This window comes from Alligator sinensis, unplaced genomic scaffold, assembly GCF_000455745.1.
Source record: "Alligator sinensis unplaced genomic scaffold, ASM45574v1 scaffold538_1, whole genome shotgun sequence".
Classification (NCBI taxonomy): Eukaryota; Metazoa; Chordata; order Crocodylia; family Alligatoridae; genus Alligator; species Alligator sinensis.
The window spans coordinates 179,696-192,168 of NW_005842999.1; the positions used below are offsets into that span (position 1 = coordinate 179,696).

The window sequence follows — 12,473 nt, forward strand, 5'->3', positions numbered from 1 at the left end:
TTGTGGGGGGGACTGTGGGTGTGGGGGGGGCTGCCCAGGAGAGGTGGGTCCCTCCATCCCCCGCAGGGTGCAGCCCCCCTGCACACCTCACTGACTGCCCTGTATTGCATGTCGCGGGCCTGGCCCAGACTGGGGCTGTGCGCCTTCAGGCAGCACCAAGCTGCTCTGGCTGTCACCAGAGGTCCTGGCACTACTCGTAGGGGCCATTCATTGCGCCAAACCGAGTCCTGTCTCCACATGCCCCACGTACCATCAGGCTGGGCTGGTTCCATAGAGGCAGGACCCAGCCCAGCCCAACATGCAGCCCCTGCGAGTTGTGCTGGGACCCCAAATGGCAGCCCGAGTGGCCCAGGGCTGCCCGAAGGCACATGACCACAGGCCAGGCCTGCAAAATGCGCTGGATACCAGGCAGCCAGTGCTGCACTACACTGTGCTGGGTGGGTGGGGGGGGCCTGTGCCAGGAGGGCCCTGAGCACCCCACGGCTACTGCTGCTGCGGGAGCCAGGGGGACAGGCATGGCACCCACTCCTCCCGAGCCACCCACCACCCACGCATCGTCTTCTGCACCGTCACAGGCTCACTCTCCCCTCCAGTTCCATCCCCAGCCCCAGTCTCTATATAACTAGGCTAGAGCCTGGTCCGGATCACACTGCAGCCTGCACCGCTGGTTGTACCCCACATGCTGAGGCAGCATGGTGAAGCACTGGGGCAAGGGGCAACCAGAGAAATGCTCTGGCCACCTGCCAAAGCATCTCTTTGGAAGATAGAGAAGCATTTCTTGCCCTGCTTTTTTCCGTGGGGTTTTTTTGATACCTGAATTTCCAGGTATCAAATTTAGAGACCGTGCTGCAAGTATTCAGTGCAGGGAACATTTTTGGTTGCCATGTGCTTTTTCTTCCCACATGCCTCAACGGCTTTGAGACACTACAAAAGGCACGTGTGTGCTTGTCTGGATGCTCCCACAAACACTTTTTAATGCCCCTGAACATCTGCCACCCCACCTATTATATATCACATGCTAAAACCATTGTGAGAATCTTTTATAACCTGTGTATGAATGCAGTTACCAAGTGTGGGGTCTTTATATTCCATCTGTCTCATTCCTTACCATGGCATTTTGTATTTTATACTTTATACTTTTAAACCCCTAAGGAATGTACTCCCTGTAGAATGAAGTTACATCCTAGACCATTGTTAAAACTGCATTTAAACTGCATTGTTAAAATCTGCTATATTGGGCGGTCCCTTAAGTGAATCCAAGTATGTATGGTAATCAGTATGTAATGAAATGACAATAGCCTAGCAAAAGGAACTTACCATTACAAAACTCTACTCTACAAGCCATTTTAGGATAATCAAGCCAAGGAACTGATTTCTGGGACTGAGCACCCACCCTATTCCTGCAACCCTTAACAATACCATTGTTAATTAATCAAAATCACAAACTGACTCCCAAAACTACACCACTGGACAAAACCCCCAGTGACTGTGACTAACAGCTGTCAGGTACTACTCAAGACACATGTGGGACAGCAACCTCCAGACTGGGCAGCCAAGATGATGCTGTGGGATCACAGAAGTCTGCCAGAAAGGGATAAAAGGCAGTGAAGCGTGACCCTCAGGGGTGTCCTCTCATCCAGCACCTGACCTACCGAGAAAGAAGGACAAGCAGGCGACCCCCTTCTGGAAAAGACATTGCCTTGAAGGAAGCTGACCATCGACAGCAGGCTCCCGGGCCTCAGATAGGTAGATATACTGACACCAGTGCTCTCACAATCACTACAGCATACACTATACTATATGGGTTTGAATGAGTGAGTGTATGTGTGTGCTAATGTGACCAGGACCACTCATAACTCAAAGTTTGCATTTATGATTTTATTGGTAACTTCACATCCCATCCAATAAACTAGAATTTATGATGATCCCGAGAGTTGGTCCTTTGTAGCCAACATTATCTGGTGGAGAACGTGGCAAAATTCTAAGATTATTGATGGTTGCGACAGTTGATAATTGTGCGGGGGCTGTGCCACCTCATAGAACCCACGTCTGCAGAGGAGTGGAGTTGTTTGGAATTCGGAGGCTAAGGCCTTAAGAACTGACAGGCTCAGCGTCAGGAACAGATAAAACCCACGTCCGTGAAGAAGTGGGATACACACCTGGTGTGCAGGACAGGGGAGGGCAGGCTTCAGAGACAGACAGAACCCACGTCCGACTTGCAGGACAGGGGAGGGCCATGTCCATGAGGGAGTGGGAATTGGTTAGGGAATTCCTGTGAGGCATTGGGAGCGTGAGGGCTCAAGGAAACCAACAGACTCAAGAACTGGTTTTAGATGGAGCTCCCATCCACAAAGGAGTGAGATTTGGTCACAATACTCCAGCAGGGCAGGAACAGTCGGTCGGGAGCGTGAGGGCTCAAGGAAACCAACAGGCTTGAAGTATGTTGAGGGAGATGTCTTCTTTCTAAACAAAGACCCCCAAGGGTGGGGTGGGAGGCCAAGTGGGTAAGGAGGGAGGAAATTTCCCCTCTCCATAAGGAGATCCTAAGGGGTGGACCCAGTCCGTGGAGGGAGGATGTATGCACCCGAGGCTTCTCCACAGGAGACACTGAAGCCCAATTTGAGACATTCTGCCTTTGTGAAAAACCCTCGACTCAAAAACAACACAGTGCCCTGGTCTGGCTACTGTGGCATGTTATAAGAACAGCAATCGAGGGAAAAGCTCAGCAAGACTCAGAAGTTGAGGAGAAAGAAGAGCAAATCCAAATTCTAAAAGATAAATGTACCCAACTGAAAACCAGCAATCAGGCTCTAAAAGGACTGTCTCAAAATTTGGAAAATGAAAAAATGAGAAAGGTAAATCAAGATAATGCCCAATAATTGGAATCCTTGGGCCAGGAAAAGGCTAGCTGAGAAGCCTTACAAAAATTAGGGAAGACCATGGCTAAAGATCAAGGCAAGAAGGGAGCTAAAGTAAGCCACGGCCCCTGCATAAATATCATCAATTGTTTAAAGAAAGAACTCCAGGAACACAGTCTGCAGGTAGCAGCTGTCATTTGGGGAGACCAAGCCCGGGACCCAGACATCCCCTTCAATCTGGGAGAGATTTGGGGTGGGGAAGTGTGGAGAGACCCAGAGGACACAGTGGATCCCTCCCCTAAGGACCCTAAGTCTGAGAAGGAGAGCGATCTGGTGCCTGAGTTGAGTAAGATCACTCGAACCTCAGTCACCTGGGACGCACAGGGAAGCCACATACGTAATGGTTCCCCCCTTAGTGGAGTTGATCTAGTTGCCCAGGGCAAGACCTTGGGACCTGCTAACATTAGGAATTTGAGGCAATGGTTACAAAAATCCCTGACTAGTGGAATGTGAAACACTGAGTACCCAGGAGTGGCATCACTTATTGAGAGCCTGTGCCAGTCCGGAGATTCAGGCAGCCATGAGTCATGAAGACAGCCTTGGGGGAGGCACTATTCCCCAGAGCATAGTGGATTTGGTAATCAACCTAGGAAGAAAGACATTTAAAGGGCAGTTTGAGGTGAGTCACCAAACACCTGGGGAACCAGATAGGGACTATGTGACTCAGTGCATCATGTTGCAAGCAGCTTTGTGGTTAGGGAGGGGAAGAATTCCCCTCAGCTCCCTGGGGCTGCTTAGGGATGGGGATCCCTGGGTTGGGGTGGGGGGAAGCCCCCCAAGATGGGGGTTCCCAGGTGCCCCCATGCTGGGCTGCATAGGCGGGCACCCAACCAGGATTGCTTCTTCCTCCCTCCTGTTCAGGGGCAGGGGCAGAGCTCCCCAGGGCTGCCTGGGCTGGGGAACCGAGGCTGGGGGAAACCCCCTAAGGAGGAGGCTCCCCCAAAGTGGGCCAGCACCCCAACAGGAGGCTCCTTAAATCCCTGCATGGGGCAGCAGGGGGTTGGGGACATTTGGCTGGGCTGGTAATGGTCTGGGAGATGTACTCAAGCACCCCTTGCCTATTGGTCTGAGTCAGTGCAGGCCTCCCCCTGCCTTTCCTAATTGAAAACTGAATGTTAGTTCAGTTGGTTATCGGTTCAACCTATGCCGCTGCCCAGATTGAACTAATTCTGCCTCGGGATTTTTGACCATCTGTACTTAGCCCAAGAGATGTGGGGCGAGGTGGACACACTTCAAGGGAGAGGGAGGCTGCAACTAGATTTAGACAGGCTACAAAAGTGGGCAGACGAGAATACGATGGGGTTCAACGTAGACAAATGCAGGGTGCTGCACCTTGGGAGAAGGAATCCACAGCATACATACAGGCTGGGGAGTTGCCTTCTTGAAAGTACAGAGGCAGAAAGGGATCTCAGAGTCATTATTGACTCCAAGATGGACATGAGCCACCAATGCCAGACCACAGCCAGCAAGGCCAGCCATACCTTGTCATGCATCCAAAGGTGCATCTCAAGCCGGTCCAGAGAGGTGATACTCCCCCTCTACGCGACTTTGGTCAGGCCGCAGTTGGAGGACTGCGTCCAGTACTGGGCGTCGCACTTCAAAAGGGATGTGGCCAGCCTGGAGAGGGTTCAGAGGAGGACCACCCGCTTGGTGAGAGGGCAGCAGGACAGGTTCTACAAGGAGAGACTGAAGGACGAGGAGGCTGAGGGGGGACCTGGTGGCTGCCTACATGCTCACCAGGGGGAAAATCAACAGCAAATAGGCAGAGCTCTTTTCTCCCCAGCACCACCTGGGGTGACAAGGAACAATGGTCATAAGCTGATGGAGAATAGGTTTAGGTTAGAGATCAGAAGGCAATATTGTACAGTTAGGGTGGCCAAAATCTGGAACCAACTTCCCAGGGAGGTGGTCCTCACCCCTACCTTGGGCAAATTCAAGAGGAGGTTGGACGATCACCTGTCTGGGGTCTTGTGAACCCAGCATTCATTCCTGCCTGTGGCAGGGGGTCAGGCTAGATGATCTGTTCAGGTCCCTCCTGACTCTAGCTACTATGAAACTATGAAAGATGGAGAATACTTCACTTCCAGCATTGGTCTGCTCCAATGGTTCATCAACTTCACCAACAAAAACATATGGTTATTTCCAAACTGAATTTTTCTGGCATCAGCTTCCAGCCATTAGTCCTTTTTATAGCTTTCACCACTAAATAAAGAGCCATTTGGTATCCAGCATTTTCTTCCCTGGGAAGGTATTTTTACATTATTCAAAATCAAGTCACCTCTCAATCTTGATTTTGACAACAGCTACAGAGACTGAGCTCTTTAGTTTTTCATTAAGGCATTTTTCAAAGGCTACAAATTATTTTTGCCTCTCTTCTGAACATTCTTTGATTTTTTTAAAATATAAACATCAGAACTATGCACAGTATTTCAGTATCAGTCATACCAATTCTGTGAATGTCACTGACTTTTCCCTGATACATCCCAAAATTGCATATTAGCCCTTTTGGGAATACTACGGCACTAGAAGTTTATGTCCAGATTGCTTGTCCACTCTGACCCCTACACCCTTTTCAAACTCACTGCCTCCCAGGGGACAGTCCTCCATTCAGCAGTTATGCCTTATGTTTCTTCTTCCTAAATTTATCATTTTGCAACTGGTGATTTTAAAATGTATTTTGTTTTAATTGGCCCAAGGAGAGAGACAACTTCTATAATGCAGATCTCCTTAAGCAAGCTAGTTGCATGCTCCTCTTAATGTGAATCACGGTCATAACAATAGAGAGGAAAAATAGTGTACCTGCAATGTACAGTTTTCTTTTCGTTTAAGGAACTCCACAAACCTTGCCACCACTCCTGGCGTGCTGATAACTTCATCTATTGGTGGATTAGGCTCTGTTTAAATAAAATGCAAAATAATCCATAAGAATTGTCTAGCAAGGAAAGTCTCACACACCCCCCCCACCCATTGTTTTTTTATAAAGATCAGGAATTTAAATTTGCCTTTGAAAACAGATTCCACTTCAAAAAGAAAACACATGAAGGAAAGAAGTTGATTCATAAAAATCAGAAGGCTCCTTTACAGATAAGGTTACTTCTCATTAACAGCACTTTTGTGATACTACTTCTGCAGCATCACATGCTAGTATTTTGTGTTTTGGGCACAGCTGGATTACAACTTTGTGGGAAGAAGCATGTTTAGGTAACTAAGGTATTTGTTAGAGAGCCCAAAGGTTTGTTAGGGAGGATGTAGGAGCCCAGTATACCACCACTACATGAAACAGATTCATAGATACTAAAGTGACCTATGACCATTAAGTTTGACATCCTGCAAAGCACAGGGCATAGAACCACACCTAGTAATTTCTGTATACACATACAACTTCTGCTTGCACTATATATTTCTTACAAAAAGATCCCGTCTCAATCTAATGATGTGATGAATCAACCAATACCCCTTAGATCAGCACCTGGCAACCCTTTCAAGCCACCACCTGGTACAACTTGGCTCCAGTTCAACACGGGCTGGGTGGCTTACATGGTGCGTCAGTAGTAGGCGGGTTCCATTGCACTGGCTCTAGGGTCAGCCAGCTGGGAGCTGCACCTGTGCTGCAACTGCTTCTTCCAGCTCTTCACTCCCCAGCTGGGGCATGAGCACAGCTTCCAGCTGGTGAGGAGTTACACTGGGGTGAGGCATCTGGAAGCTGCATTCATACTACTGATGCTTCTGTGCCACAGCTTGGAGGTGGAAGCAAGGGGGCCCTAGGGAGAATCTGGGTCATGGAAGGAAAGAGAGAAGCAGCAGCAGTGTGGACATAGCTTCCAGCTGCCTGGCCCTGCTGTAGTTCCCTACTGACTTCCAGCTGTACCCACACTGAAGCTTGGGGGAGTGGTGGGGGGGGTGAGAGGAGCATCAGCAACAGCTAGAGCAGCTGCAGCAGCCTAGGCCAAGCTCCTTGCTGCTTAGCCTCAGTGCAGATTTGGGCATAGGCAAAGCCCTGGGGCTCTGAGAGCCAGATTCAGTGGCTTCACAGGCCAGACTATGCTGAACAGCAAGGGGAAGCTGGTGGCAATCAAGCTGGGGAGACATCCCCCAAGCTCTGGCTCCCAGCCACTGGCTTTTAAATTCCCATCCCACTTGGGGAAGGGGGGTGGAGGGGGGGGAGCAAAAGGAAGCCAGCAGAAGATAGCAAAGTCCCCTGCCTCTTCCCTGAAACTGGGGACTACCCAGTTGGGGAAAGAGGCAGGGAATGGTGGTTAATATCCCCCTCAACTCCCAGTCTATGGAGGAGGGGCAGGGAAACAGCTACTCCCCATGCCTTCCCAAGACCAGGGTGACCCAGGTCTTGGGAAGGTAGCGAGTCTTTCCTCTGGCTCCACTCCTACTTGTCCACAAGAGGAGTTAAGCCAGGGAAAAGTCTAAAGACATTCAGTCTCAAGAGAAACTCTCCTGGTAGTGATTTAACCCTGGTTGTTCCAAAGTTATTTTTCTCCCAGGGGGGCCATTTTTGCTTTGGGAAAAAAAATCTGAACATCTATACACTTTTGGTTTCTACCAAGAGAACAATGATTCTCCTGACAGAAACTAAATATCTATACTTAGCCAAACAAGGCCAGCAGAGTGCTTCATATGTTTGCACCCTCCAGCAGTGTGATAGGGAGCTGGTTGATCCTCCTCTATCCCACCATGCTCTGTTTCTCCTCATCTTGCCTGTCACCCAACTCTGAGGACTCAGCCTCCATTTTAAATTGACAGTGTCGTGGACCCTTTCAGATAGGGTGACCATATGTTCTGGTTTTGCCAAGACACTCATGGATTCCATATTCTGTTCCTGGCCAGATGCTTAAAAGTCCCAGGCCAGAGTCTGGTGTGGAGACAGAGTAGCACAGTGCACCAGCCAGGTTGCCAAACAGGCACTGCTATTCCTGTGTGGGAGCAAGGACATGCCACATGCAGGTTGGGTGGCACCTGTTCAATCTGCCCGCCTTCCTCCCACACAGAACCAGTGGTGCCTGCCCAGACATCTGCCTGGCACATTATGCTGCTCTGCAAAACTTTTGACCAACCATCTGGGATCAGGCTATGGAATCCATGAGTGTCCCAGCCAAAGCAAGACATGTGGTCACCCTCATTTTAGAGCAAGTTGCCTCCTATCTGTACCACCTTCTTGGCTACTGTATCATGGCAGGGGCCAAAAATTTAATTTACTAGTAATGTTTTCCTGGATAACATCTCCCATCTTGTGTGACCTATCTTTCTTGTTCCTAGTTGTATGATATTTCTCTGGCTGTTTTAAACTCATGGTGTTAAAATGAGCCCACCTTAACAAGCAACTTGATTCTGTCTCTACATCTAACCTGATCCCATTATTATTTGTCCTTCCACCAACCTGAGTCATTTTCAATTTTTAAATCAACAAGTCTTTTATATTTTCTTTCACATTACTAACAAAGCTACTGAATAGTACTGGACAAAGAACAGATCCCAGGAGTGCCCTACTAGACCCCCTCCATGAGAAGTATTCCCCTTTTAAAATTAGCAGCTGATCTACTGACCACAATCTGTTTAATATGGGCCACACTAATTTTATATAATGCTTTTTAATTTAAGTCAAAATATTGTGTAGGACAAAGACAAATGCTTTATGGAAAGCAAAGCACGTTAGATCAGTTACCACTACTAACCAGATTGATAGACTGAAGAAAAAAAAATCCAAGTTTGTTTCACAAGACCCATTTCCAGATACAAGCCAATACACGTTTATAATTATATTACCAACCTTTACATCTTTACTGATTGCTTCCCATATTATTCTAAGATTTTGCCCAGTTTGATATTAAGTCAATATATCACCCAAAGTCACCTTTTTACCCTTTTTCAATTTTGGTACGACATTCTATTTCTTTAGTCCTTTGGAACTTCACCAGTGTGCTAAGATTTGTTAAAAATCAATATTAATGTTCCTCAGCCAATCCTTTTAATATTTTTTGGTTGCAAGTTATCCAGTCCTATCTATTTATTAATGTTTAATTTTAATAACTGTTATTCATTAATCACCTAATTACTGATACCATATGAAGTACTTCCTTATTGTGAGGATATCCCTTAGCTTCTTTTTAAATATAGAACATTGTCTGTTGAAAGTATCTGTCTTTTCTGCATTGTTCACAGTTTACAACTATTCAAAGCTCCAGGTAAAAGCCAAAAGAGATGAGGAAAGTAACTGGACTGTGTGAACCTCCAATGGTAATAACAAGGTTCAAGTAAACGTCTCTGTCCTTTGAGTGATAGCTTTGCAGATTCCTTCTCTGGGAGATTAACTAGAAGGAGAGAACTCAGGAGGAAATATTTGCATTAAAATTCTGGTTCTATGTTGGGGCATTCAGATAGCTTTTTACAATCATTGCTTTCAGAAGATTCCAAAGCCAGTGTAGTATAAATAGCAAAATCACACACAAGCATTCAGAGACAGCTGTCTAAAAAATTGGTCTCTTCAATAAAAAAGCAGCACACAGGAAAATTCTTATCACAAAGGAGTTTATCCTTCAATGCTAGAATTTATACTGAGGTTTGGGGAGTATGATGTTAAAACATCTTTCATGTCAGACAGTTTACAACCACTTTACTAAGCTGGAACATAAAACATTCTCCCCTTCTAACATTATTATTCTAAGTAGCTTCAGCACTCACCTTTGGAGAGTAGTTTTCTGAATTTCTGGGTGGCTGAAAGTTGCTGCTCTGGACTATTGGAGAAAATCATCTCAATCATATCAGAGGTGATGACAGCACTCTGGGATTACAAAGGCAAAAATAAACAAATACATCTTGAATTTGAATTCAGAGAGAAAAAAAATTCTAACACCATTTGTCAGATTCTAGTACTGAGTTTAACAGAGAGGGAGGATACTAAAATGCGAAACTTCTCTTTGGAAACCAGCGTTCAAACTCTGTTTATGCTGTACAAGCCCAATTTAATAGATAGTTTTCTGAAGCTCTAGAGGGTATAACTGGCAGTCTTAATTGGAAAAGAAAGTCTTAAGACTGGAATAGTAGAACTATTAATAGGTGGGAGACTGAGGATGTCAGAAACAGCTTACGTTGGTTAGGCTACTGTCTAGCCTTCCCAGTATTGTGGAGCTCAAGCCCCTTTATTACATATAGAATAATTTTTAAATGTAAAAAACACTAACAATTTTAGTGTTGGTGAAAGATGAAAGACCAAAAGCCCTGGCAGCAGTATAAACTACTTGCACTACTTCGACTAGCACCATTCTACTCTGATCTGGACACCTTCTTTACATCATGAAAAATGGAAGCATAGTTCCCCACACATGCAAGTCTCCATGTAGAAGCAGTAGAATAAAAATAACTTGATTTTTTTTTTTTTTTACCATCAACTCATCTAATCCAACTTTAAGACAGATCATTAGCAATGGTAAAAAACTATCCAAGCTTTGTCTGTCTTGGTGAAAAATTACAGGTTTAGATTTCATCAGCGTAAACAAGGCAGAAAGGGAAAAGAAGCTAAATCTTTGGTCCTTTTGGTCTACCGTGGACACCAATTTGAGATATCTGCAATGGCAAATTAATAATAGACTCAATGGAACAAGTAGTAATGAGGCGGCCCTCCTTTACACTTTATACACAACTCATTACACATAAGCTTCCGAACAAAAGATTTACATTGTCTGTTGTAACTGACCTGGAGTAAATTTGAAGAAAAGCTACAGGTAGAAAACTTTATATCCCTTTATAGATCCACTGAGCAATCCAGTTTCAACATTAATGAGATTATGTCTGAGTGAAACATCCTACATTCAACTCAGTGGCATCTTGCTGTGTCTCTCTGTAAGGCAGTAACCTGAAGACTACATTTGCTCAGTTCCAAAATATCAAGGAATTGGTGAGAGATCCATAAGGAAAACTTGAGACAGCCCTATTTCTATTAAAATCATCATTTCATCATTCTGGGTAGAGGCATGAGATAGTGATTTTAGGGTGAAGTCAGAGTTCATAGGGCCATTGTTTCACTCTGGTTGAGCCCCTCTCATCCTTCCCACCCTGACCAGGTTCCTAATTTTTGATGAAAAAATTGGAAAAAAATTAAATAGGTCTGATTTCCAGGGATCAGGTCAGAGTGGAGTGCATGGGCACTAATGGGTGTATAACAAGGTCTACAAACACAACAGTTTGCAACACTACTTTAAAATGATGCCAGTTAAAACTTGCCCAAGGCACAATTTCACAATAGCTCCCTTTTCTCCTATAAAAATGCAGCCACCTGTTGCAGCACCAGTATCTGCAAGCTTTAAACAACAAAGACTTCAATGCCTCAACCTAAAAACTTCACAACCTTAACAAAACATTGTTTTTTAAGAAAGTACTGGTGTTTCTTTGCATTGCTCAATATCAAAAACCAAAAAACTTTGAAGGTTGTTTGAAAAACTACGATTTTTTTTTAAACATATACCAAACAATCCATCTTTTCACTATGTTCCTTTCTGAGGCAATCTGTTCAAATCTGATCCAAATGGATGCATTGTGTCTGTCAATTTTAATATATAAGCTATTTAGACAGGGACCTATCCATGAATTTTCAAGGTGTCACTTATATGATATTCAATAAATATACAAGCACAGATAATAAAATCTTTGTGTTCCCTCCACTCCATTACTTACAGAAGTCATCTCCATGTTATTCATTTGGGCCTCATGGAATCCACCATCTGACATGACTTCCTCCTCTGTTTCTTCCTCAGCTGTTGCAACATTTCGGCGCTTAAATAGCTAAAGAGTAAAGGATATAAGTTACTATAAGCAGTGCAGAATTACAGCTAGTAAAACTTCAAAACAGCAGGTTAATTTGCAATACCAGTAACACCTAAAATCAGAATTCAGCATATTTACTAACATTTTCAAAGTTTATTGGATCCACAATCAAGTCAAAGTCAATGGGTAGGTTAAATGCAATTTAAACCCCATGTTTAGTAGAGTGTACCCCTCTCCGTCCCCGCCCCCACCCCCCAAAAAACCCAGCTTAACTTTCATTTCATAGACATCAGGGCTGGAAGGGACCTCGGAAGATCATCGAGTCCAGCCCCCCATCCGTAGGGCAGGAAGTCAGCTGGGGTCATAGGATCCCAGCAAGATAAGCATCCAGTTTCATCTTGAAGGTGTTCAATGAAGGCGCTTGAACCACCTCCAGTGGCAGGCTGTTCCAGACCTTGGGGCTTGGACAGTAAAGAAATTCTTCCTTATGTCCAGCCTGAAACAGTCTTGTAGTAGTTTATGACCATTCGACCTAGTCGTCATCCCTTGGGGCGCTCTGGTGAACAAACGTTCCCCCAGATGCTGGTGGTCACCCCTGATAAACTTGTAGGTGGCCATCAGATCACCCCTGAGCCTGCGCTTTTCCAGGCTAAAGAGCCCCAGGGCTCTCAGCCTGTCATCGTAGGGTCTGCTTCCCTGACCTCTGATCAGGCACGTGGCTCTTCTCTGGACTCTCTCAAGCTTCTCCACATCCTTTTTGAATTGTGGAGCCCAAAACTGGAAGCA

General features: G+C 45.5%; 1 protein-coding gene across 3 annotated transcripts in view; it reads right to left on the reverse strand.

The window, feature by feature from the left end:
* KPNA1 (karyopherin subunit alpha 1) overlaps positions 1–12,473 on the reverse strand; it is a 144,822-nt gene that overhangs the window by 120,645 nt on the left and 11,704 nt on the right. For all 3 annotated transcript variants that reach the window (XM_006036676.3, XM_025193026.1, XM_025193027.1), the window contains exons 3-5: positions 11,598–11,705; positions 9,609–9,708; positions 5,718–5,812 (exon numbers count right to left, since the gene is read on the reverse strand). In XM_006036676.3, coding sequence (XP_006036738.1) covers positions 5,718–5,812; positions 9,609–9,708; positions 11,598–11,705 — 303 coding nt within the window. The remainder of the gene's footprint in view (positions 1–5,717; positions 5,813–9,608; positions 9,709–11,597; positions 11,706–12,473) is intronic.